This window comes from Tursiops truncatus, chromosome 8, assembly GCF_011762595.2.
Source record: "Tursiops truncatus isolate mTurTru1 chromosome 8, mTurTru1.mat.Y, whole genome shotgun sequence".
NCBI lineage: Eukaryota > Metazoa > Chordata > Mammalia > Artiodactyla > Delphinidae > Tursiops > Tursiops truncatus.
The window spans coordinates 100,928,341-100,954,127 of NC_047041.1; the positions used below are offsets into that span (position 1 = coordinate 100,928,341).

At 60.9% G+C, this 25,787-nt stretch overlaps 1 protein-coding gene and 1 long non-coding RNA gene across 11 annotated transcripts; one reads left to right on the forward strand and one right to left on the reverse strand.

Moving 5' to 3' along the window:
• Positions 1–841: 841 nt before the first annotated feature.
• CDC42BPG (CDC42 binding protein kinase gamma) lies at positions 842–21,582 on the reverse strand. 10 transcript variants are annotated; one of them, XM_073809126.1, is made up of 37 exons: positions 21,343–21,581; positions 18,713–18,804; positions 18,547–18,630; positions 17,771–17,866; positions 17,311–17,459; positions 16,699–16,792; positions 16,245–16,445; positions 15,871–16,119; positions 15,331–15,410; positions 14,387–14,484; positions 14,211–14,291; positions 13,846–13,937; positions 13,565–13,744; positions 13,056–13,148; positions 12,797–12,921; positions 12,647–12,719; positions 12,349–12,455; positions 12,148–12,262; positions 11,786–11,934; positions 11,617–11,705; positions 11,253–11,305; positions 11,070–11,165; positions 10,919–10,978; positions 9,215–9,320; positions 8,785–8,918; positions 8,564–8,703; positions 8,388–8,469; positions 7,513–7,729; positions 6,487–6,549; positions 5,774–6,373; positions 4,678–4,775; positions 4,512–4,596; positions 4,288–4,408; positions 4,033–4,150; positions 3,755–3,878; positions 3,548–3,636; positions 842–2,042 (listed from the first exon to the last, which is right to left on the reverse strand). In XM_073809126.1, exons 1-37 carry the CDS (start codon positions 21,500–21,502, stop codon positions 1,986–1,988), a joined length of 4,650 nt encoding a protein of 1,549 aa, XP_073665227.1. In that variant the 5' UTR covers positions 21,503–21,581; the 3' UTR covers positions 842–1,985. The 10 variants fall into 10 exon arrangements, 8 of the variants coding, with proteins under 8 accessions (XP_073665227.1, XP_073665228.1, XP_033716885.1 ...); XM_073809127.1 differs by lacking the exon at positions 3,548–3,636 and adding an exon at positions 3,382–3,510 and having other exon boundaries at positions 11,070–11,168; XM_033860994.2 differs by having other exon boundaries at positions 11,070–11,168.
• On the forward strand, positions 6,368–10,423 carry LOC141279407 (uncharacterized). Its single transcript, XR_012333588.1, has 2 exons — positions 6,368–6,478; positions 9,731–10,423. It is a non-coding gene; the product is annotated as an uncharacterized lncRNA (long non-coding RNA).
• Positions 21,583–25,787: the final 4,205 nt, after the last annotated feature.

Sequence of the window (25,787 nt, forward strand, 5' to 3'; positions counted from 1 at the left end):
GATCCACTTCCTCCCGTCTCCACCCTGCTCTGGACCCCAAAGGCTGCCCTCTAGACCTGCAGAAACTCAGCTCTAGGGGCGTCTGGCTGCTGCTTGGGTTTGGACCAAAGGAAGCAGGAGATGGGAGGGAGGGAGTAGAGTGAGGTGGAGGAATTAATTTCCTGGGCTGCCTTCCTGCTTGGCCATGGCCAAGGGCTTCTACTGAGAGCCATAGCTCCCGCAGGGTAACACCTGCCTTTTCCTGCCTGGCTGACCTGGGGGTGATAACAGCTCCTCACTGCGGCCGCGGCTCAGGGCACCGCCACTCCTTGGTGGGTTCCCCTGATGCTGCCCACACTTTTGTAAACCGTCCCTTCGCTTTTTTTTTTTAAATTAATTAATTAATTATTAGGCTGAGCTGGGTCTTCGTTGCTGCACACGGGCTTTCTCTAGTTGTGGCGAGCGGGGGCTACTCTTCGTTGCGGTGCGCGGGCTTCTCATTGCGGTGGCTTCTCTTGTTGTGGAGCATGGGCTCTAGGTGTCTGGGCTTCAGTAGTTGTGGCTCTAGAGCGCAGGCTCAGTAGCTGTGGCGCAGGGGCTTAGTTGCTCCGCGGCATGTGGTATCTTCCTGGACCGGGGCTCAAGCCCGTGTCCCCTGCATTGGCAGGTGGATTCTTAACCACGGTGCCACCAGGGAAGCCCCGTCCCTTCGCTTTTAAACTCTCCTCACTTACCCCCATGTGAACATCATCCGATTTGTGAAAATACATGAAGACAACCTGGTCTTCAGCTGTCTCTGATGCCCCCACTCCTCCCTCCATTTTCTAAATCCCAGGAAGACAGATCCAGGTGGGGAGGCCAGCAGCTTACAAAGTTGTCTTTATTGGTTTCTTACTGCCTCACAGAGTGTCAGGGTCTATCCCTCCCGGGAATATGGCATTTGAGGAGATAAATATTTATTTTGCTCCCTACTCATCAGTAGGGGGAGGTTTAATAAAAATAGTAATATAATAACAATAATAATGACTGTGATCAATAATAAAATGCCCCTATGATCCCCTAATACACAGGTGGTTGAAGCTTTGAGAAAAATGACCCCCCGCCTTTCTGCGAAGGGCCAGAGTGTGCCTGGAAACCCGTAGGGTGCCCATCTCCCACCAAGAAGCCCTTATAAATACCCCCCCATCCCATCCCTGGCTCGGAGTTATCTTCCTCCTGGACAAATTAGATGACAATGTCAGTTGGCTCTCAGAGCCCCTCCCTCTTCCCACCCCCACCGACTCCCCCCAGACAGAAGGCGCCTGTGCCTGTGCTCTCCTAGCTCCCTCTCCCTCCACCCCCTCCTCTGGCCTCTCTCTTCTCCATCGCTCCTCCTTTATCCTTCTGTCCTTCTCCTCTGGATGGCTTTCACCTCCTTCCAATCACTCTCCCCTCCTCTTGCACTTCCTTTCCTCCCCCTTGCCTCTCTCACCTCCTTCACCAACATCCTCTCCCTCCTTCTCTACCTCTTCCTCTGGATTAGAGCCTGTCTTTCCTGCCCTGACCCTGAGCAGAGACTGGGATATGCCCCAACTCAACCTCCTTGGGGGCTAGACAGTCCACAGCCACGACCCCAGACTGCTCCCAGGAACCCGGCCCCTCTCTGTCCCTCTTCTGGACTCTTGATCACAAGACTCCGGGGGCCTGGCCCTGGAAGTGACAGCTTTGGCAAAATCACCCCTGGACACTGGCGCAGAGGGGCCCCCAGGGCAGAAGGGGGCCATCCTATTCCCCATGGCTAGCACAGGCTGGGGCTGGGAGCAGAGTGAAGGGCGGGATGAGGGCTGGGAGTCAGATCCCGCCCCGGCCCTGTCCTAGCAACCCAGGCCATGGCTGCCCAGGCCAGGCCTGCCCTGAGTCCGAATTTCCACACGTTCCGGACCGGCCGGAATATGGCGTTCCTCAAGCTCTTTGCTCTCTCGCATCTCTCGGTCCTGGGATTGGGGGTTGGGCCCCGCCGGAGGGTGTCAAGGGGAGCTCTCAGATTCAGGGGCCAGGGGGAGGCTCCGGGGCCGTTCTGAGACCTGGAGTGGAAACAGAAGGAAGTCAGGGTAGAAGGAGGAAGGCAGGAGACTTCCCTGGTGGCACAGTGGTTACAACTCCGCCTGCCAATGCAGGGGACACGGGTTCGAGCCCTGGTCCGGGAAGATCCTACATGCCGCGGAGCAACTAAGCTCGCGCACCACAACTAATGAGCCCGCGAGCCACAACTACTGAGCCCGTTCGCCACAACTACTGAAGCCCGTACGCCTAGAGCCCGCGCTCCGCCACAAGGGAAGCCACCGCAGTGAGAAGCCCGCGCACCACAACGAAGAGTAGCCCCCGCTCGCCACAACTAGAGAAAGCCCGCACGCAGCAACGAACACCCAACGCAGCCAAAAATAAATAAATAAATTTATAAAAAAAAAAAAAAGAAAGAAAGAGGAAGCAGGACTCTTCCCTCACCAGGTCAGTGCCTCCCAGAGGCTTCCCCAGGACACATCCCTTGCTGCAGCAGGGCCATCGGAGGAGGTCAGATGAGAGGTGGGGTAGGGGTATGTGAGAAGAGCCTGAGGAAATCCTACTGAACTCTGGAGCCCAAACCAAAGCCCCTTTGTTCATTCACTCCATTCTACATTCAATCAACGAATAGGCTTTACTCCAAGCAGAAGACAAACTTGACCCCCACAATCAAGGAACCCAGATGAAAATCACAGCACAGCAGGATCAACAGTTAGGAGGTGGAGGGAGGAGGGCGGCAGTGACCACGTGACCAGGCAGCCAAGTGGTCTCTGGAGAAGATGACAGTGGTGCAGAGCCTTGAAGATGGCCTGGCCCTTAATCAGGTGGATGACAGGAAAGGGTATTTCAAGAGAAGCAGGGGAGACAGCAGGGGTGAGGGCTTGGAGGTGTGAAAGAACATGGTGGTCCCAGGGCTCTGAGTGGCTTGGTGTGGCTGCAGTGGGGGCGGCAGTTGGAGACGTGGCTGGAGGGGGAGTGGGAGCCTTCCCAAGTCCTTAGATCTTCCTGGTCCGCAGCCAGAGTGGACTGCTCCCTCCTCTGACCTCTCGCCCACAGGAGTTCCTAGAGCAGGAAATCCCTAGCAGTCCAGCGGCTAGGACTCTGCACTCTCACTGCTGAGGGCCTGGGTTCAATCTCTGGCCGGGGAACTAAGATCCCGCAAGCCAAGTGGCGTGGCCAAAAAAAAAAATCCAAGAGCTCCCCTGCTGTGGTGCTCTCCCCTTGTGCCAGGTACCTCCTACAGGTCTCATAACAATAACCTCATTTTACAGGCGAGGCAAGCTCAGGGAGGCTGGGCACCTCGCCCGGGGCCACACTGCTGGTACAGTCAGAGCCAAGACAGTCAGACCTCGGCTGACCTACCTCCAGGCCCCTGCTGGGACCCACTAAGGGGCGAGACAGGGGAGAGTCAGCATCTCTTAGCATCCAAGGCAGGGATGGGCTCAGCTTGTTCTCTGGCCTCAGGTCCCAGCACGAAACAGAAATGCCTGCCTTTCAACGGGGAAAGGGAGAGCCCCCACTGGCTCACCTGTATCAGGGAGGCCACGGGGCTCAGAGATCCCTGGGGGCAGGACACCGACTCGCTGGACAGAGACGTCCAAGGCTTCCTCTTCACTGCTCCAGGAGCAGGATGAGCAAGGGGACAAAAATCCAGGGTCAGGTTTGAAGGGTCCAAAGGGGATGGAAACACAGGGGAGGGATGCAGAGGTAGTGGAGGCTGTGAGGCTGTCCTTACTGTGGTCCGCGTCTCCAGCGAGGCCGTCACTGACCATGGAAGCTGGGCGCCGCGGGGCCTCGGAGAAGCTGTGGGGCCGCTGCAGGCCAGAGCTGCGGGCACCTTGGCCCTTCTCTTCCGGAGCCTGTTGGGGACAGGGTGGAAGGCTGGAACCAGGTCAAATGAACTGCGTACGGCCTGGACGCCCTGAGGTCCCGGGTCCCATGTAAGCAGAGGCCGGTGATTGGCTCAGCCTCACCAGGGAGGCTTGGGATTGGCTCCAGAGGACTCACACTCACCGGGGGCAGGTCCCTGGCGCTGGGCCTTCCGTCTGCAGGGCCCACGTGCACCAGGTGGTTGAAGTTGGTGGGGGTTGAGATGAGCTTGGAGCGCACAAAAGGGTCCTTCAGCATCTCCCTACAGGGGGAAGGGGTGAAGGGAGGGAGGCGGCGAAGGTGACACCTTCCTGCCCTCTCCGGGACAGCGAGGTTCGTGCTTCGTCCCGCCCCCAAGAGTAGGAGGTCCCGCCCAGCCACCGCAACACGCACGCGCACCTGCGCTGCTGCTGCAGCTGCTCCTCCGACACGCGGAAGAAGAAGCGGCGCTTGCTCTTGGTGCGGAACAGCTGGCGCCGGCTGTTGTCGGTGAGGTTGGGGATGTCGAACTCGTCCTTATCTGCAGGAGCAGCAGAGAGCTGGGCGGTGCTCACAAGATCCCATGGCGCCAGTCAACTGGTGCTCAGGGTCACACCCCTTCCTCCACCCCCACTCTCCCTCACCTGCCAGCAGGTTCCTGAGGTAGGTCAGGCGGACCTTCTCGGTGCCAAAGAGGAACAGGGAGCCCTCTGGGTTCAGGGGTCGCACCTGAGGCAACAGGCACAGAGGTCACGCCATACTACCCGACCACACCCCAGTCCAGCCCCAGGGATCTGAGCGGGCCCTCACCTTCTTGAGTGGCACCGTCTGGACCCATTCTGCTTTCCTCACATCAAACACATCGATGGCGTTCTCGCTCAGCACTGTCAGGTAGGGGGCTGCGTAACCTGTAGAGTGGGAAACTGTGCTGTGCAGCCCCAGGCAAGTGAGGCACCTCTCTGGGCTTGTTTCCCCCTCCCTATCACAGGGAACACCCTGTGTACTGTCACAGCACCGTAACTTCCACGCCCCACCAAAGGTCCTTCTTCCTCTCCCGGTTGCCCCACCCAACCTCCATAGCAAGTTAGAGATAACGATCAGGGAGCACTCACTCTAGCCACGCCAGCCTAGTTCTAACCATGTTGCACAGTTTTCCTCCTTTAATTCTCAAACAACTCCGGGCAGGTAGTATTATTGCCCCTAACTTAAGATGAGGGAACGGAAACCCCAGAGCTAAGTCTCACTCAGTGGTAAGTGAGCGCTGGGAATGGGCCCCCAGCAGTCTGGTCCCAACCCACAGGCCTCACCCCCAGACGGGCGATTGTTCATAAAAGGAGTGCTGTCCCTCTCTTCCAGGCTGTAGCCCATCACACCAGCTACCTGTGGACATGTGAGACTCCCCCGCTGCCCTGTCCATTCATTCATTCATTCCTCCAAACATTCATAGCCTCTGGGGTGCGCTTGCCTGGGCTGGGTACTGGATGTGATGAAGAATTCCAGGCCCCCCACACAAAGAAGGTGCAGAGAGCCAGGGCAGAGGTGTGAACAGAGGTGGGGCAGCAAGAAGGAGCAAAGGACCGATCGTGGGGGGAGGGAGGGAATGTGAAAGCTGTAACGATAGTGACAGCAATCATGGGGGTCATCTCTGGAGGGCCTACCAGCTCTAGGCCCTGAGCTGCCACTGGGGCTGGACTCGGTTAAGAGTTTGCCAGGTACGGAAAGGAGAGTACTTCAGGCAGGGGAAGATGATCCCGTGCAAGCCACCGAGGGTGTGGTCGGGCAGGAGGACACACGCTGGCCTCCGAATCCAAGCTCAGGAGTTTGGGCAGGGCCCTGTCTTCCTCCAACGCGTGGGCTACACCGCAGGTGTCAGGCCCCACCCAGCCTGGCCCTCCAAAGGCCTCACCCCAACCCGTGGGCACTGCTGGCCACAGCAGCTCTTGGATGCGAGACTTGCGGCCGGCGCTGTCCACATAGACCCCGGCGGTGGTGAAGAGCAGCAGGAACTCACTGAGACTGAGCTCCACGGCTCCCAGGGCCTCACCCAGGCCCCCGCGGGATGGGGGCAGCTCCTCAGGCACCAGACCGGCTCCCAGCGCTAAGGGCGCAGCCTCGTTGAGCAGCGGGTAGAGGGTGAAGGCGCCAGCTGCGCCCACGCACAGCCGGTCACCCAGCAGCCCCAGGCTCTGCACAGGTGCTGGTGCCTGCAGCTCACGGATGCGGCGCTGCCAGGGCCCCGGGCCTGGACCCAGTTGGTAGCAGAGCACCTGGCGCTTGACTGCGACACAGAGCACGGGGGTGCGGGCCTGCAGGATGCGCCCGGCTGCCAGGGCCTGGCAGCCTCGGGACTCGGGGATCTTGGCTCCTGATGCCTCCATGTTCTCCAGCTCGGCCAGGGCAAAGAGGCGCACGCTGGGGCCGCGGCCGCACAGCACGACCAGAAGGCCCGCGGTGGGGCTCACGGCCAGCCGCTGCACCCGCCGGCACTCACCCACCTGGAAGATGTCTGTGGGGTTGGCGAGGGAGAGTGTCACCGGCAGGTCGGTGAGGAGCGGAGCCTCCTCTGTCCCCCGGGGCTGACGCGCACCCACGCCCGCCCTGGCCCAGCCTGGTAGGTACCGTTGCTGTGCAGGTGGATCACAAACAGTCCCTCCTCAGTGCCCAGAGCAAGCCGTTTCTGGTCTGGTGGAGGGAGGGAGGGAGAGGGTCAGGGATCCAAAGGCCCATCCAGAGGCAGAAGACTGGGCAGGCTGCCTGCCCTTGCTAAGCTTAGGTTTCTCCTGAGGACACTGTCCCTGCATCACTGGACCCTTCTGTCCCAGAGTCTGGACTGGCTCTAATAGGGAAGGGCCACGGGGACAGGAGTCAGGGTGAGAGGCCCCCCACCCTGAGCTGTGGGATTTGGGGTAAGTCATGTCACCTCTCGGAGCCTTGGTTTCCCCTTATGTAAAACGGGAATAGTAGTGGTTAACCTTTCTCACACAGCTGCTGTGAGGCTGTGGAGAGATGAAGCAGTGCAGGGTGAGTGTTAAGCTCACAGCAATCCCTGCTCGACAAATGCCCTCGTCCCCCGGCTCCAGACTGACACAGGGGACCTGGAGGACGCGGGCAGTGGCTTCTGTAGCCCCCGTCCTGAGGGGTTGCAGGGAGAGGTCCCAGCCCGCCGGGGCAGGGCCGCTTCGGGGCCTGGCTGCCGGGGGAGGCCAGGGAGGCTCCTCTCCTGTTCCCCAGCTGTCCGATACGGAGGCCCCACGGTGCACCAGGCTCCTGGCTGAACACAGCAGCCCCAAAGGAGACAGTGTGAGGCTCCCCCATGGTCACCTGGCTGCTGGTAAGGGTCAGGAGCAGAACCCTCCTTTATCTCTTCCTAAAGCCTCTGCTCTTTTCGCTCACTTGAGATTCTTTTAGAAAAAGCAGAAAGGAGGGCGCAGAGAAATGGAGTGGCAGAAGCCAGGCTCCCAACCCTCGGCCCAGGTCCCTCATCACACAGCTGTGCCCAGAGGAGAGGCGAGGAGGACACGTGCAGGAGAGTCCACAGCTCAGGGCTGCAGGGACCGGGCAGTGCCAGCGGCCCTAGTGACCGTGGCAGCCCGGGACTCCTCCCCCGAGCCTGCCTGGGCGACGCCCCCTCTGCGTGAGGCTCACCGATGATGGCGGCACAGAGCGCGTGGGACAGCAGCGGCAGCCCGTTGTCGTAGGCCTCCTTGAGCGTGTACACCGGCCGGGGCCTGGGCCGTGCGTCCAGCAGCAGCTGCTGCAGCTCGCCCAGCACCTGCAGCCAGCGTTCCCGCTCACCCTCGCTCTCCGCCAACAGCAGCACGGTGCACGTGGCGGGCGGCACCGTCAGCTGGGAGGCCGTCACCTGCGGGCGGGGACCCAGGCTGGGGGGCAGAGGGCCAAGAGCCAGCCATCCTTCCTCCAGGGGCTGATGCTTATTAGCACTGGCCTCGGCTTGCCCGGGGCAGTGCTAGGTGCTGTCTTGCAGCAGGTGATAAGCCAGGTGGGCTGGTCAGACAAGCATGGGGACGACTCCTCCAGAGCCGTGGGACCAGTGCCATCGGAGGGGAAGGATGGGGCATCGTGAGACCACAGGGTGGGGCCCCCTCACCCAGGCTAAGCAGTGAAAGACGACTTCCCAGAGGAAGACACATTTCTGCCGGAGCCTGGGGGATGAGTGGAGTGACCCGGAGTGCTTGAGGTGGGGGAGGGGCAGGGAGCTGGTAGGGTCAGAGATGTGGGGCCTCAAGGCTACGGTTAGGAGCACGCTGAGGGCGATGGGAAGCCGCAGAAGCGTCCTAAACGCGGCAGGACACAACCAGCTTCATATATGGAAAACTGCACTGCAGGATGAAGTGTAGCTACACGGACCAGAGCGGAAGCCACTGTAGCCATCCATGTGGAGGCGAGGGGGCGAGAGGAAGGGGGCAGCCATGGAGATGGAGAAAAGTGGCTGCAGTGGGGACAGCACAGAGGCAGACAGGGGTCTGGTCCATCACCCTCCCCCGCCACCCCGAACTCACCCTAAAGATGCGGGGCAGGTCCCTGGATTGGGCGTGGATAACATCCAAGGCCAGGACAGGCGTGGCCGAGAACTGGGGGTCCCTGGGAGGTTCATGGAGCAGGTCAGTGGTCGCACGGCCCCGGCTGCCCCCTTGACCCACACATCCCCTGCCCCAAACTACCACCTGGCACCCACCTCAGATCCAGTGCCTGCAGGAGGGCCCCGCTGGCCGGGCTGAGCCTCGGGTCTGGGGCATCAAACAGCAGCAGGCGCGAGTCACTGAGGGCGGCAAACACTCGCTGCCAGCCCCGCCGGACGCCCGAGGGCCGTGGCACCTGCGGGAGAGCAGGCGTGGGAGGGCCTGCCAGGGCCCAGCCACCCACGCCCGTCTTCCTCCTCCCCCAGCGCGGGCTCACCGACAAGAAGCCCTCGTAGGCGGTGCCCGTGCCCGTTTCAGGGTGCACTCCCAGGGCCGTGTGGAGGAGGTCAGGGGGCACGGGGCAGGGTGGGGCCTGTGGGGCACAAGTCGAGTGACAGAAGTAGCCGCAAGCTGTGGGGAAAGCGGGAGCCGACGGGTGGTGTGAGGTGGGGTGCGGACAGCCCGGACCCAGGACCCTGGGCACTCCCAGCCCCAGCTCCCCTCGGCCTGGCACGGATTCCCCGTAAAATGAGAAAAGAGAAAGGAAGCGGAGCAGTGGGGAATGCTGACCGGGAGGCGCCAGTGGCCTGGGCTGAAACTGCCCGGGTGTGGCAGGCTTGGGGCCACTTCCGTTCCCTCCACCTAGGGGCTGTGGCGGGCGCGTGGGAGGCTGGTGTGCAGGGGGGTGAAGTGGGTGAGGGTCTCACCGTCACAGCCCAGGCCCTGGCGGCCCAGGCCCAGCATCAGCGAGGTGCAGCGGAGACACTTGGTGGGGGATGGGAAGCTCCGGGGGCGCAGCGTGTGTGAGCCAGGCTGGGGAGGGGGACACGCACATTACCCATGCCTGATCCTGGCCTCCGAGGGCCTCGCACCGCCCCGCGCCCCTGCCACCGTCACCAACCCGGCCACCCTGAGGTTCGTGCAAGACCAGTGCATTTGGGCCAGGTGGCAGTGTGAACTCTGAGCCCCAGCGAGCCTGTGGTCGTACTCAAAACTCATTGCCCATGTTTGGATTGGGTTGTTTGTTTTTTTGTTATTGAGCTGCATGAGCTGCTTATAAATTTTGGAGATTAATCCTCTGTCAGTTGCTTCATTTGCAAATATTTTCTCCCATTCTGAGGGTTGTCTTTTGGTCTTGTTTATGGTTTCCTTTGCTGTGCAAAAGCTTTTAAGCTTCATCAGGTCCTATTTGTTTATTTTTGTTTTTATTTCCGTTTCTCTAGGAGGTGGGTCAGAAAGGATCTTGCTGTGATTTATGTCATAGAGTGTTCTGCCTATGTTTTCCTCTAAGAGTTTGATAGAAGACCTAAATAGACATTTCTCCAAAGAAGATATACAGACTGCCAACAAACACATGAAAGAATGCTCAACATCATTAATCATCAGAGAAATGCAAATCAAAACTACAATGAGATATCATCTCACACCAGTCAGAATGGCCATCATCAAAAAATCTAGAAACAATAAATGCTGGAGAGGGTGTGGAGAAAAGGGAACCCTCTTGCACTGTTGGTGGGAATCTAAATTGATACAGCCACTGTGGAAAACAGTATGGAGGTTCCTTAAAAAACTACAAACAGAACTACCATACGACCCAGCAATCCCACTACTGGGCATATAGCCTGAGAAAACCATAATTCAAAGAGAGTCATGTACCAAAATGTTCATTGCAGCTCTATTTACAATAGCCCGGAGATGGAAACAACCTAAGTGTCCATCATCAGATGAATGGATAAAGAAGATGTGGCACATATATACAATGGAATATTACTCAACCATAATAAGAAACGAAATTGAGCTATTAGTAATGAGGTGGATAGACCTAGAGTCTGTCATACAGAGTGAAGTAAGTCAGAAAGAGAAAAACAAATACCGTATGCTAACACATATATATGGAATTTAAGAAAAAAAAATGTCATGAAGAACCTAGGGGTAAGACAGGAATAAAGACACAGACCTACTAGAGAATGGACTTGAGGATATGGGGAGGGGGAAGGGTAAGCTGTGACAAAGTGAGAGAGTGGCATGGACATTATATATACACAACCAAATGTAAGGTAGATAGCTAGTGGGAAGCAGCCGCATAGCACAGGGAGATCAGCTCGGAGCTTTGTGACCACCTGGAGGGGTGGGATAGGGAGGGTGGGAGGGAGGGAGACGCAAGAGGGAAGAGATATGGGAACATATGTATATGTATAACTGATTCACTTTGTTATAAAGCAGAAACTAACACACCATTGTAAAGCAATCATACTCTAATAAAGATGTAAAAAAAAAAACAAACTCATTGCCACCACCGCCAGCCCCACTGCAGTCTGCCAGCCAGAACGCACGTGGGGGGAACCCAAGCGGGTCCTTGGAAACCTGGCAGAATGGCTTGGTGCCCCCGCTCCGCCCCGCCGGGCACTGACCTTTGCAGGAGGACCTTCTGCAGGGGGTGTGGTAGCAGCAGGCGTTCTGGGGAACACACCCTGCAGGGGAGGGCGAGCAAACAGGTGAGCCATGCACAGGCAGAGGGTGGGGCCCAGGCCCCCCAACTGCGGGTCTCCTGTCGGTCCTCACCCCCAGGCGCAGGCTGCGGCGGCCCTCTGGCCTCAGCTCGGGCTCCAGCCCAGGCTTCAGGGCCTCTCCTGAGACACCGGGGTCCTTGGTGGAATCCTTCTGGGGAATGGGATGGGGGCAGAGTCAAGGTCCCTGTGTCCTCCCCTGGGACTCTGCCCCAGCCAGCCCCGCAACCGTTCTTACCTCTGAGCTCCGGAAGGACAGGAAGGGAATCAGGGAGTTTGAGGGCTTGGTGTCTGCAAACAGAGGGCATGGGTCACTGGGACCAGGACTCCACCCTAACACTTGTCACTGAGGAAACCAGGGGCCAGGGCGGGGTCCTCAGTTTCCACCTCAGTAAAATGGGGAAATGACCACAGGCCGGGAAGTGTCGGGGGGCTGGCATACAGCAGGTGCTCAGTAAGTGCTAGCTAACAGATAGTGGGTTAGGCAGCAGAGTCTGGAACAAACTCTTGTCTCCACAGCCCGGCCAGGCTGTCGTGGGACTCCCTTGGTGACCTGGAGCAGAGGACTTGCTCTAGGACAAGGCATGCAGACGGCCACTCACCCCCCGGCCCACGGGCCCGTAGCTCCTCCCGGAGGGTAGCCAGCTCCTGCTGCAGGCCCTGGTTGTGCCTCTCGACCTCCTGCAGACGGCTGGGGAGAACCAGGCAAGAGCTCGCCACAGGCCTCCGCGTGGGTCCTGGGCCCCTCGCAGTGCCTGCCCGTGGTCTCACCTCTCAGCCCGCAGCTGGGCCTCCTGCACCTGCGTCAGCCGCTCCTGCAGGCCCTGCTTGGCCCGTATCTCGGCCTCCAGTGCTGACTGCAGCTCCAGCCTGGCCGACGCCTCCATCTTCTGCAGCCGCCGTGCCTTCCACTGGTGATCCTGGTGGCCAGGGGGAATCAACGTGAGATGCCCCGAGGGCCTGGCTACCTCAGCGGCCCTCTCCCACCACACCACCTGGCCAGGCTCAAAGCCCCAGCTCTGCCCCTGACCCAGTGTGAGTTTAGGCAAGTCCCTGATCTTCTGTGAGCTAGCGTCCCTACCCGTGGAGTGCGGCTCCTGGCACCCCTCCCCCTGGGTGTCCCTGGGGCTCACCAGTGGCCGGGCAGGGAGAGTCTGGGTGCCCACGTTCCGCAAGGACTCCAGCTCCTCGGCCATCTTGGTGGCCAGCGCCTGCAGGTAGCCTCTTGACACCTTCTCATCATTCACCCTGATTGGGAAGGGGGCTCAGGGTCAGGGGCTGCGCCCTCAGCCCAGCCTGGGCCCAGCCCCCGCCCTCAGCCCCGGGGCACCCACCAGCTGAGGATGTCGGCAATCTGGGCCTCCCAGTTGCTCTCCGTCTCCCGCTGCGCGCCCTCCAGTCTCTGCTTGCTCTGCTGCTCCCGTTCCAGCTCCTCCACCAGCTAGGGGCCCGGTAGGAAGGAGGGCTCAGCCCCCAGGGGCCCCAGTGCCCCTGAGGCCCACCTGTGTCCACCCTCGCTCACCCACTATGGCTGGCCCGCAGCCCTGGCAGCTCTGCCCACCCGGCCTGCCGGCTCCCCGCCTCTGTCCCACCTCCTGCCTGTCTCTCCGGCCCTCTGCCCGCCCTGCTCACCCGCTGCTGCTCCCGGCTCAGCTGCTGGTTCTCCTCCTGTAGCCGGCACAGAGCCTCCTCCTTCCCACGCGGCCTGCGGGCGAGGAGGACGACTCCGTGACTCCCAGCTCGGGCCCTCGCCCTGTCCCCTGCCCCGGCTGCCCAGCTCACCCGTGGCCGCGGGCCTGCTCCAGCTGCACACGCAGGGCAGCCACCTCCTGCCTCAGCTGTGCTTCCTGAGGCCTGCTGCCCTCAGGCAATCCTGTGCCGTTGGTCTCAGAGGCAGTGTGGATGGTCTGCAGGGCATGGAGAGGGGTCAGGGCAGGGGCCTGAGAAGCCATGGCCCACCCTACCCCTGGGGCCTTGCCCTGAGGACCCTGAGTGGGGCCAGGCCAAGAGAAGTACCGCTTGGTGGGGGGGAAGGCACCACCTTGATCTGGGGAGGCTCCTTCTCCAGGCTTCGCTCCTGCCGTCTCTGCAGCTGCATCACCTCCTGGCTCAGGGCGGCCACCTGGGCCTGCAGCTGGGATGGGAGCAGAGGCAGTCAGTGCTGACCTTGTCCACCCCAACTCTTTTTTTTTATTTTTGGCCGCTCCTCGCGGCATGTGGGCTCTTAGTTCCCCGACCAGGGATCAAACCCGCGCCCCCTGCAGTGGAAGCGCGGAGTCTTAACCACTGGACCGCCAGGGAAGTCCCCGTCCACCCCAACTCTTGGCCTTGCTCCAGACTCTCAGGCTCTGCCGACTGCAGCAGGGGTGGAGGCGTTGGACCCTTGCCCACCCTACCTGTTCCCTCGCTCAGGTCTCGGCCAGCCACAGAGGGGGTGCAAAGGCACTTGGTGTTCCCGGCACCCCGAACCGAGCTCCCCAGCCTTCCTCCAGCCACACCAGGGGTCCTGGGGGCAGGGCCCTGTTGCTGTGCCCGCCCCCCATCACTCACCTCCCTCTGGGCATCCCAGGCTTCCTCCAGCTGGGAGCTCAGGGCCTGGGTCTCGCTGGCCATGGCCACCTCTCTCTCCTGGGCCTCCTGCAGCTTCCGGAGCAGCTCCTCCTGCCACCCCTGGGCCCTGCACAGCTCCTGCTCCTGCGCCCGCAGCCCCGCCCGCACCTCGACCAGCTCCTGGGGTCCAGGTGGCGGTGGGGAGGGCAAGGCCTGGAGTCAGTGCACAGACCTCCTTAGCCTCGAACTCCGGGCCACTCAGCCACCTCCCCAAGCCCTACCTGGAGGAGCTGGTCTCTCTCCTGCTGCACGTCACTGTCCTGGCCTGGGCTACCAGCCGGGCGTCCGTCCACCTTGCTGTCCCTCAGCGTCTCTGCCGGGAATTGTCACTGAGACCCGCACATGCTGAGAGCCCAGCCTCAGCCAGGAACTCTATGTGCAGTATCTCACGGAACCCTCACCCCAGCCTGGCCCATTTTCTACATGCAGACTCAAGAGAGTTTAAGATACTTCCCTAAGATCACACAGCACGTACGTACAGAGCAGGGGCAGGACTGGAACCCAGGTTGGACTCCGGTGTGCTGGGAAAATAGCTCGGCCCCCAAGGTGAGGGTAGAGGGGAAAGAGACGGGGTGCTGGGGGGTACCTGACAGCCTGTCCTGCAGAGTCTGCACTTCCTTCCGTAGCTGCTCCAGTTCCCGAGGGTCTGAGGGGGTCGGCAGAGCCTCTGTGTTGGGGGGCACCCGCAGGTGAGGAGCTCGTTCTGCAGCGGCAGCCCCCGGGGCAGACCCACCCTGCCCAGCCCAGCCGGCTCCCCCGTACCTTGGAGCTTCCGGCTCAGCTCCACCTTCTCCTGCTCCAAACAGCGGAGCTTCCGCTCCAGGGCAGCCAACTGCTCAGAAGTGCTCTCAGGGCCCAGACTGGGGAGAGCAGGGCAACAGTTGGCAGAGAACCACCCCCCAGCCTCCTCCACTTTTCTGCATCCAAACATTCATTCACCTAAGAAACACCCGCTATGCACCAGCTCTGTACCCAAGTCTGGGCTCTGTGCTGGGAATAAAAACAATCAAGACCAGACCCTGCCCTTAGGAGGCTCCAGGCTGTTAGTGTGGGCAGCAGCCCAGAGCAGTGGTTCCAGGGTCCCCGGGCCCTGGTTCAAGCCCCAGCCCTGGCCCTTACAAGCTGTGTGACCTTGAACATATCAGAATCTCAGTTTTCTCACAGGAAAATGCAGGTGATGCTAGGGGCTCTTCCAAGGGCGGTCAAGAGGACTCAGTGATAAGGGCCCAGGGGACCCCACGCCCAGCACACAGTGAGCGCTCTACGAGTGAGGGCCAGATGCATCCGCATCTGCTTACACGTTGCAACTCCCACTCCCCCAGGACCTCGCTGCAGTCTCAGACCAGCCCCACAAATGGAACTGGGCTGAGAGCATCCTGCCCATTTTATAGGGGTACAAAGTGAGGCTCGGGGAGTGGTCCTAGGCCTCTGGCTCCAAGTCCAGTACTCGCCCAGCCAGCCGTGGAGGGTCCTGTGAGGGCCAGATGCTGGGGCAGGACCCATAGGAGGCATAGCCCCACCAGGACCTTGAGGGCATGGGGGACTGTCCGGCTGAGGGCTCGAGCACACTTCCCGAGCACCTGTCTCATGCGGATACCAGGTGGGCCACTTGGTTACTTTCCCAGGGTCCTGATGGGCTACGCTCCTGGTGTTCTCCAGGCCAGCAGACCCCAGCTTCCCACAAGGTGTGTGAGGACTAGACTCACCTGCCTGAGGTGTAGGTGAAACCCACAAATGGCAGGTGGTGGCCTAAGAAGGTCCCGTGGGAGGGTGGCGGCAGGGTCCCCTGCAGAAGGAGGAGAAGGAAAGGTACAGCTCTGTACCTGTAACAGGTACAGCTCCAGGCGGAGGCTCGAGACCCAGGAGACCCCCTGGGACTGACTGCCGACCTCCTCCTGCTCAGGTGGGAACCTAGAGGGATAACACAGCCCCCCCACCTGCAAAAAACTACAACTCCCATAAGTCTTTGAGGTTCCGGCCTCCCAGGTGCTGCTGGGAGTTTTCTTTCTTACATGATTTCTGATTAACAGGATGACACTTGTGGTCAAAGGACCTTCACTTGGCACAACCCACCTTAGTGCAGGTGAACCAGCCCAGGTGAACCATAACTCCCACGAGTCTCTGGGGTCTGAAGGCCTCATCCCCAGCCCACCAACTGCTTTGGGAAACTTCGCGGTGCGGGGGAGGGTCCCACAGCCACTGAGATTCAAGGCAGTTTCCCCACTGCTGTGGGCCCCTCCACTCACCGGATGGTTGAGGGTGTCGTCATCCACGTCGAAGTTGGAGGTGTCCACGGGCCCGCGAAGCTCGGGGATGTAGGGGGCAGTGCTAGTCGCCAGCCGCTCCCAGTCTATGCCTTCGAAGAAGGGGTGGTTCCGGAAGTCGTCCAACCCTCCGTGGCCCAGACGCTCCTCCTGGCGGCACAGCAGCTGGCGGATCAGGTCTTGGGCACTGGCCGGCACATCGGGCACATCTGGGGGGAACTGCAGGTGGTCCTGCAGGCCCGGGGGAGGGGTGCAGGTGAGTATCCAGAATCCCACCCTTGCCTCCGGGCATCTCCAACCTCGCAGACTCAGGAGTCCCGCTGCCTTCCCAGAACCCCAGGGCCTGGTGGCCAGACCTCATGGTTCATGATCTTGCCGTAGGTTTCCACCAGGGATTCCGCGTAGAAGGGCGTCTCCCCAAAGAGCAGCTCGTAGGCACAGACCCCCAGGGACCACCAGTCACACTGTGGGCCGTAGTGGCCCCTGCCCTCCTCCATGGCCTGCAGGATCTCAGGGGAGATGTAGTCGGGCGTCCCCACTGCCACCGACGAATCCACCTGTGGGTGGTGGTGTTAATGACGCCATGACCATGGCCTCAGGCTCGGCCCCTCACCACGGCCTTGGGTCTGGGCCTAGCACCCCAACTCCCTAGGGCTTGGCTGGCATGGTGCCCACACCTGGGCCCCAGGCCTAGCCCCTCCTTCCCCTGGGAGTCTGATGCCACCTGCACTAGGCCTGGTGACTCCTGCTCTCCTGGGAGTTCTCCCAGCCAGGTTCTCCTCTGTCCCCATCTAGGGCGGGGTCCCTTACCATGCCACTGTTGTTGAGCCGTAGGCAGGAGCCAAAGTCGGCCAAGCGGATGTGCCCATTCATGTCCAGCAGGACATTGTCTGGCTTGACGTCCCTGGGGGAGGACAGGGAGAGTGAGGGGCTTGATCTGTGCATGTGGATGTGCCTTTAGGCACATGCCTGGGTGTGCGAGTGTGTGTATGCTCACACGTGTTCCTGCATCCACATGTGAGCAGTGTGCCCACGTGTGTGGGGGGCAAGGATGGTGGCCAGGCCTCCTGGCTCCCAAGAAGGAAGCTGGTTAAGTTGGGGAGAGGGACCCATAGGACGACCCTTGGAGGCAGCTGAGCGTACCATGGGGGACACAGGAGTCAGACTCCCCCAGTGCAACCCACGGCTCGGCCACCCATTGGCTGAGTCACCGTGAGCCAGGTGCTTACCTGTGCTAAGCCCTGACTACCTCATCTGGAAAATGGAATGATAGCAGCTCCCATCACACAAGGTTTTGGGTGTGAGAATTCAAAGGTTCTGTGCATATGAAGCACCCAGCACAGCGCTTGGCACTTATGGGTCAGCTGCCCCCAGAGCTGTCAACAGGGACTGAAAGTGCAGCAGGGGCTTTGGGGACCCCACCTGTGGACGTAGCCCAGCTGATGCAGCGAGTGGATGGCCAGCACCATCTCGGCCAGGTAGAACTGGGCCAGCTCAGGCGGGAGACGGTCCTCAAAGCGGCTCAGCAGAGTGAGGAGGTCCCCCCCAGCGTAGTAGTCCATCACCAGGTACTAGAAGGTGGTGGGCAGGGGGCAAGAATCAGATGGCGGGGGGGCACCTGCCCCAGGGACCCATCTCCCACCTGCCTCACAGGGGTTCCACAGGGTTCTGGGAAGGCAAGGCTGTGTCTCCCAGAAGCTCTGGGGCAGCCAGCTCCCAGCCAAACCTCAGGCAGGAGGCTCTAGGCCTGAGCTGGTGGGGAGTGGAAGCCTTTTCGTCCCAGTAGGAGGGTCTCTCTCTTCCTGGATCAGTGCTTCTGGCCCCAAAAGCCTTCTCCTTTGTCCCTAGGTAACCCCCCTCCAGCTTTGCTGAGCATCCTCACCAGGTACTCCTCATCCTGGAAGGCGTAATGCAGAGCGGTCACCCAGCGGCTGTCCCCCTTCACCAGAACGTCCCGCTCCTCCCGGAAACAGGCCGTCTGCAACAGTTTTGGGGCACAGCGGGTAAGGGAGGAGGGTGGGATCGGAGCCCAGGAACCCCACCTTGCCAGCTCAGGGGATGGAGAAAGAGTCAGTTAAGTCTAGGAATGTGGATCAAGGTCACCTGTGTGAGCCTGAGCCTGTGCTTTATGGCTCTGGGCCTCAGTGTTATCATAAAGAAAATGGGGGGACTTCCCTGGTGGCGCAGTGGCTAAGAATCCGCCTGCTTATGCAAGGCATACGGGTTCGAGCCCGGTCCGGGAAGATCCCACATGCCGTGGAGCGACTAAGCTCATGCGTCACAACTACTGAGCCTGCGCTCTGGAGCCCGCGAGCCACAGCTACTGAAGCCCACATGCCTAGAGCCCATGCTCCACACAAGAGAAGTCACCGCAACGAGAAGCCTGCGTACTGCAACGAGGAGTAGCCCCTGTTCGCCGCAACCAGAGAAAGCCCACGCGCAGCAATGAAGACCCAACGCAGGCAAATAAAAAAAAAAAAGGAAGAAAATGGGAACAATTCTGCTTGTTCTAAGAAAGGCTTATTGTGTGGAAGGGATAGGAAGAATACGCGCTGCTGGGATGGCTCCTCTTCCTGTTCAGCAGCCATGCCCGGCCACTTCCCCTGCAGGTCTCGGAGGCCTGTAGCCACCCAGAGTTCCCCCAGACGCGACACTGACCTCGGCCCTCTTCAGCATCTCCCACTTGTGCAGCATTTTCATGGCAAAAATCTGGCCACTGTCCCTCTGCCTCACCACAGCGACCTGAGGCCACAGAGAGCACTGGGGTCAGTCCAGCCTGGGTGCAAACGCCCTCCTACCCACTACCCCAAGGCCCTTTGCTCACCTCCCCGAAGGCCCCTCGGCCGATCACCTTCAAGATCTCAAAGTCATCTCTCTGCAGCTGCAGCTCTTTCACCTTTGCTATGAAGGGACTGACTGAGGGCACACAAAGTGGGGCTCAGAGAGCCTGCAGGGAGGCTCTCTCTCACCTGCAGCTCCCACAAGGCCAGGGCAGGGATGACCTCCCCAGGGATGGCCTGTGGCCAAGGGGTTGACAGGAGCTGCAGCCCATTCAGCCACGATCAGGAAGCGTGGAAGGTGGGGTCCTGGCTTGGCTGACTACCTGGCCCCCCGGAATCCATGGTTCCCTGGACCCCTGTCCCCAGATTCCAGGTGGCCTCTATCCCAGGGGCTGATGGGATTTGTAGTTCTCCCCAGCCTGGGGGCTGACCATGGCTGGCCAGGTCACCCTGGAATGATGGGGATACCATTCCCACCCCCAGCTCACAGTTCTTGGCCCTTTAGCAGGACCAGGCCAGGGCCTGTCTTGGGAAACTGGACCAGCAACATTCCTTGTCCCCAGAGAGGCTTCTCTGCCACTGAGGAGCTGTGGGTCCCTCTGTAGGCACAGAGGTACCTGGCTGGAGTGAGGCCTGGGGCGGCCCCGGAGGACAGGTAGGGCATGGTTCTACGGGGCTCTGGGCGGGCAGGCTCTGTGCTCCCCGTGTGGGGCCTCCTCAGGCCGGAGGCACAGTGAGGTCTGCCCAGGTTCTCACAAGACTCAAAAACGGGCCAAAACACCTTCCCCTGGCGCCCGACGCTGGCACCTGAGGGTGTGAGTGCTCAGGATCTCCTCCAGGCCTGACCAGCCCTACGACTCTGAGCCCTGCCTCGCTCTCTGGACCTGCATCGGGCCACGAACCTCCTCCTTAGAGTCCCTGACACTCCCAGGAGGGACATGTCCAGCCACTCCCCGGCCCTTCTAGGCCTGGAGGAGCCCCAGGCCTGTGGGAGGGAACTGGGGCCTGGAAACTTAGGGAGGTGAGGGGGCGCAGCAGGGGTTGGGGGCAGCTACAGTCTGGCTCCTTGCCTCAGTTTCCCCCTGCCAGCAGGTAAACTCCCTGCCAGCTGGGCAGGTCTGTGGTTGGGACAGAGAGCTGCTCCGCAGGTTTATCAGGCAGAACCCCCCCAGCATGGGTGGTGTGGAAACCTCATTACAGAAATTAATTGTCTTTTTCCTGGGTCCATGTGTGCAGCTGGGGAGGAGCAGCTGCAGGTCTGCAAGGGGGAACCCGAGGTGAGGGTGGCTACCCACCAGCCAGACAGGGGCCAAAGCCTGGGGCCTACAGCCAGGAGGACCCAGGCCCCCAGGACAGGCTGCCCAGTCCCCTTGCCGTGCTGCACGGACGGGGGCTCTGGGCAGGAGCAGGGACAAGTTGAGGCAGGAGCAGAGTGAGTCACCGCTCTGTGAGTTACCTGGGGAGATGTCAACAGACAGGCCCCCACGCTGGGGTCCAGGGCAGAGGTGCCAGAGGCAGGCAGGGAGGAGCACACGTGTGTGTGGGAATCACAGGGGGTGATGACAACATAGACACACACACATAAGGTGCAGGAGTACCGGGGAGACAGGTGGGCAGCAGAGGCAGGGGCCCTCTGACTGCCCTCACGCTAGAGGAAAGGGCTGGCACTGGGCCCAACTCACTGGCATGTCTCACAGGCCCCTAACCGTGCCAGGTTGGGCCTCGTGCTGGCCCAGATCTCAGGAGTGCCAGGAATGCTAGTCGCCCACTGGGCAAACACTCGCCTCACCCCGCCCTCCAAGCCAGGCCCCCCTGTCCTTCCCCCATGGCCTGGACAGGCGTGACCAGGGAGCCCTTGGGGTGGCACCAGTGCCCACACTGGATTCAGGGTCATCCCAGGCCAGCCACTCCCAGTGACTCAGATGAGTCAATGCCAGGAAGGGGTGCAGACCCACCTCCAACCAGCCCCCTGCCCCAGCCCTGGGGAGCAGCCCTCAGGAGGCCTGGGCAGCCGCTTGCGCACAGAGGGTCTGAGGTTGGTTCCTGTGTCGTCTTGGGTGGTCTGGTGTGCAGGGAAATGGCAGTGTGGGGTGCGGTGGGCAGGGGATGCCTGCAAGTGTGCACTACCTATGGATCTGTGAGCGGAAGGAGACAAGTGCGTATCAGATCCAGTGTGGGTGCGGGGGTCGGCAGGGTTCCTTGGGTCTCTCCAGGAGCTGCACGTGTCTCAGTGTGTCTGTGGAATGTGGGAGCCAGAGAAAGCATGTTTGTCAGTGGGTCACATGCACAGGGGTCTCCGTGTGAGAGGCTGTGTTCTCACAGGTCATGAGATGACTCCGTGTGGAGCGTGTACTGTGTACATGTGTCTGGGGTCTACCCCTGGGGCCAAGTTTCTGTGTGTGTGAGTGAGATGTGTGTGGTGCACTCGTGCCAGGTTCTGGGAGTGGGAACAAGTGTGTGTGTGAATCTGAATAAGGGTAAAGTGTGTACGTGACTGAGAGGGCCGGGGTCTGGTGGCATGTATCAGGGCCAGTGCGGGTCGTCTGGGAAGGGGAGAAACCTGTGGGAGTGCGGCTCCCCGCGGGAGGGTCTGTGGGCGTGGAGCACGGAGGGAGAGGCTCCTGGCGCGGTGTCCCTCGGGCAACCGCCCCACGGTCCCTCCCGGGCCACTCACCCCAGCTCAGGAACTGCGCCACGTTGCGCTCCCGCCGCAGGGGGGCGCTGCTGAGCTCTTGGTGCAGCCCCAGAAGCAGATCCAGCAGGCCGTCGAGCCCCGGGCCGCCGCCGGCCTCGCCCCGCGCCAGCCGCTCCAACGCGCGCAACCGCCGCTCCATGGCTGCGGCCGGAGTCTAGAGTCGAGCCGCCCGCATGCCTGCCCGTCGGTCCGTCCGTCTGTCGGTCCGCGCGTCCTCCCCCCACCCTCCCGCCCTCCCCGCTGTCACCTTTCTCCGGAGCCGCCTGCCCGCCCTCACCTGGGCGCCGCGCCCCACCCTCCGCCCCGCCCCCCGACGGACGGGCAGGTGTGCGCCGGCCAATGGGAGACGCGACTGGAGGTGAAGGTGGGAGGGCGGAGGCGCGCGGGGGCGGGCCCAACTCCCGGCCAGGAAGTGGGGGGGCGGGCCCCGAAGAGTAACTCCTGGGCGGGGCGGAGCAAGGAAGGCGGGGTGGGTTAGGGGTAGGGGGGATGGGGGTGTGGGGGGTGGGGATGGGGAGAGGGGGCGGGGTGGGGGAGTGGGAGGAGAGGAGGAAGGGGTGTCCCATCGCGGCCCGGACGGCCGCACTTATCTTCTCGCAGCCCCAGGCCCAGGCCCACCATGGCCCTCGCCGGCCCCTATCCTAGGTGGGGGATGCCCAGGACACTGCAGCTTCCCTCGGCCCCTGGAACAGGGGCAGCCTCTCCCTCAGCGCGGGGAGAGGGGCTGGGGACTCCCGCGGCCCCGGAGCCGGATGGGAGTTGTAGTCCGCTCCCTCCCCGGGATGCCGGCCTCTCGGCACCCCCTCCAAAAAACTGGCTAGTTTCTGATTTAATGTTGTTTGCATCGTTACAGCCGACCTGGGAGACCGGTAGGTGAGGCAGGGATGGTTACACCCATTTGTCAGATGGACACACTGAGGCTTGGGAAGGACGAAGGTGAATTGAGGGCTGAGGGTGAGGAAGCCTCGCAGCTAGACCCTGGAGTGGGGCGGGGCTGGTAATGTCACCACAGGCTTTTTAAGCCTGGGAGGCCCGCCTGGAACGTGAGGGCCAAGGAGAGGTCGAGGCTGGGTTGGAGGAGGTGGGAGAGGGGAGGGACTGACTCTGTCCAGTGATATTTCTGACTTCTGTCCAGCTGTCTTCAGCTGTGCTGGACCAGACGCCATGGGGCTGTGGGGCTGTCCAAGAGGAGGGACCAAAGGGTGGGGCATTTTAGTGGCTTCAGACAACAAATTCTTCCATTAAAAAATCTCTTTGGAGATTTGCCTCCCCCCTCAGATGGGGACCTTCTTGAGTCCGTACAGGGTTAATTTGCCAGTGTTGAGGGGGGAGGCGCTCTATGAAGTTCTGAGGAGCTGAACTGAGCGTCCCTAGCAGCACACGGGGGGCTTCCCCCAGGGTCTCCCATTTGATCTCCTCAGAGACTTGCGCTGTGGCAGCGCCCAAGGTCTGTGCGATGGGCTGTCTCACCCAAGTCAGTCAGGTGGGGGAGGGGAGTCAGGATTGAAACCCAGATCTGAGGATGCTGTCATTGCCTCTGTGTCTCCTGGCAGGGGGTGAGGGACAAGGGTCTGGATGGTGTGTTGAGCCCTCCCTGCTCTCACCTGAAGCGTTCTAGGCCCTCCTTAAGGGGGCGGGGCAGGGAAAGGGCCCACAGGAAGGGTTCCCACCCTCTGAAGCCACAGGAGGGCGCCAGAGACCAGAGGAGGGCCAGGTGCTCAGGACAGGACCAACTAGTTCCATTTCCTGGGGAGCAAAAGGTAGGGAGAGGGTCCAGGGTGGAAGATGAGCCATTCCTCCTCCGCCCCTCTTGGACACCCTGATCCCCCGCCTCCACCCTACCATGTCCCCCAGGATCAGCAGTCAAGGGCCACCTGGTGAGGCCTCTGGGTCCCAGCTCACTCCCTGTGTGACCTTTAGCCTCTCTGAATGCCAAGTTGTCAAACAAGTCCATCATCCCCTGGCCTTTCAGACTCTGCCCCCACATAGTACAGCAGAGGGAAAACGGAGCCCCAGACAGCAAGAACTGTGTCCTGCTGGGGTCTTCATGGGGCAGAGCTGCGACTGGCCCTCGGCACTCCACGCCCATCTGGTACATGATTCTATTTGGTCCTGTATTCGTTTTTTGTCACATCCTTGTTCCAAGCCTCAGTTTCCTTGTCTATAAAAGGGGGTCGGGTCAGACTCCCTACCCATTGCTTTGCAGTTGTAAGGCCAGAATGCCCCTCAAGACTCATTCTGTTCCAGCCTCGACAAGCAGCCAGTCCTCCCCTGCTGTCAGAAACAGCTCCGGCACTTGGGCCTGCTTTGCTAAGCAGATCTGTTCTCTGATCCTGTGTGTGGGGCCCTGGACCAGTGGGTGGGTGGGTGCTCCAGGGATGAGTGAGTCTGAGCAAGAGACCTCCACCATCCCCTTCTTCCCACCGCGTCCTTATTCACACTCCTCTGGTCACTGGTCACTGCTTCCTGGAGGGCCACCTCCTCCATAACCTCTCTCCCCTCTGAGCCCCTTTGGCATTGAGGTGCTGGCATTAGCTCTCACCCAGCCCTGAGGGCAGCAGACTTGCATTCCTATGTGCTTCTTAGCATTTCAAAGTGAATGCAGATCTGTTATCTTCACAAGGGCCCTGCCAGAAGGAGGAAGTTATTATTTCCCTCCCTTATTAACAGATTAATACCTTCAGGATGGGGAGGTGGGAGGTGGGAGGTGGGTGGTGGGTAGTGCCGGCCTCAAGCTCCTTACCCAGGTTCCAGGCCTAGGCCAGTGCCTGGCAGCAGAAGGGCAGCGTGTGGCATCCAGACTCTGGGGACGGGACAGGGGAAGGCCAGACTGCGGTGGACTCGATTTATGTAGGCTTCCGAGGAAAGTCTTAGACGGTGAGAAAAGGGAACTGCCAGTTTAATGACCCAGGCCTGGCAGAAGGGAAGGACGGTTCAGATGAGGGGAGGACCCCAAAGAGGAGGCAGGTGAGAGCCCAGGGGAAAGCAGGGAAGCCAGGTTTTCTGACCCCCATAGCATAGGCCTCTGGGTCTGGGAGGGGCCCAGACACAAGGCAGGCTCCAGGGTCTGTCACATCTGTACCCACATCTTAGGCCTCCAGACCCTGGTCTGTGGCTCCCCTTTCCCCAAGGTCAAGGTTCAGCGCAGGTGGCTGAGGGTGAGCCCCTCCCAGCCCTGCCCCCCAAACCTGCTCTCAGCATATAGTCCCGCAGGGCTGACTAGAATGGCAGGCCGCCCCTGCCCTTGGCCACGACAGAACTGCAGCGCCCCACTCCTGGCCCAGGAGCCAGAGAACAAGGAGAAGCGGCTGTGGGATCCTACAGCCCTGCCTACTGTTGAGTGACTTCTGCCTCTCTGGGTCTCTGTCTCTGTACGCAATAGAGAACTGCCCCAGCTCAGGAGTGGGCGGCAAGTGGTACAGGGAGCGGCCTGCACAGTGGCTGGAGCTTGTCTCTCTAGGAGGAGCACGTGGTTGGAGGGTCGGGAGCTCATGTAGGGTTGCACTGCTGCTCAGGCCTCCAGGTTTGGCTGAAACGTGTGTATTCCCTGGCGGTCCAGTGGTTAGGACTCCGCACTTTCACTGCCGAGGGCACGGGTTTAATCCCTGGTCAGGGAACGAAGATCCCGCAAGCCGCGAAGAGAAGCAAAAAAAAAGTGTGTCTGCTGGGGTGGCTTGCGGGGAGGGGCTGATGCAGACGGTGGGGTTGAGGGTCCCCACTCCCCACGCTAGTCCTTGGCAGCCACCCACGCCCACTCCCTGCCCACCCCAGCACACCAAGGTTGTGTCCTTTGAAAGGTCCACACTCCAGATGGGTGGACATATGGTGATTTCATCATCCTGGCTTTTCTTCCAAAAACCTCCTCTGTGGTGCTCTAACACGCCACAGGGGCTCCCAGGCTCCAGGGCCACAGCGGCTGCAGCCCCATGTGGCTTTATAATTATCAATCCCTCTGGGAGCACAGGAAGCCAGGCCCAAGCCCCCTCGGCCCCCACCCCTCTGGCCCTTGGGCGCCGCCAAGTCTGTGAGTTGCTTTAGGGAAGGGTGGGTCCTGCCTGCTTTGTTCTGGGAGTTGCGTGGGGAGCTGGGCTCCCTGCACCGACCCTCACCCGCACCCTGATCGGCCTCCCCGAGGTGCTCAGGAAAGGTGGCCACTCAAGTCGGGCATCCATGGGCCCTGCCTCTGGGAAGCAGGGGTCACTGTCTGCATCGGACATCTGAGGGGAGAGGAGAGGACGGCTGAGCCCTAGCAAGTGGCAGAGCTGGGATTCGAACTCCTGCCTGTCTGCCCTGAGGTGCTGCTTTGAATGCTGAGGGGCAGGACTGATGGGTGGGCTTCCTAACCTTGCCACAGCCTGGTGGCCTTGAGCAAGTCCTCTGACCAGCCCACGTGAGATAATAAAGAGGGCACTGGGTGGGAGTCA

What these genes read in the sequence shown, in the direction of transcription:
- CDC42BPG (XM_033860994.2), bottom strand. Translation starts at nt 21,502, where the DNA reads ATGGAGCGGCGGTTGCGCGCGTTGGAGCGGCTGGCGCGGGGCGAGGCC. An exon ending in TGAGCCGGGAGCAGCAGCGG is followed by an intron (nt 12,456 to 12,646) that starts GTGAGCAGGGCG and finishes CCGGGCCCCTAG; the next exon opens with CTGGTGGAGGAGCTGGAACG. An exon ending in CGCTGGAGACGCGGACCACA is followed by an intron (nt 3,637 to 3,754) that starts GTAAGGACAGCC and finishes CTGCTCCTGGAG; the next exon opens with CAGTGAAGAGGAAGCCTTGG.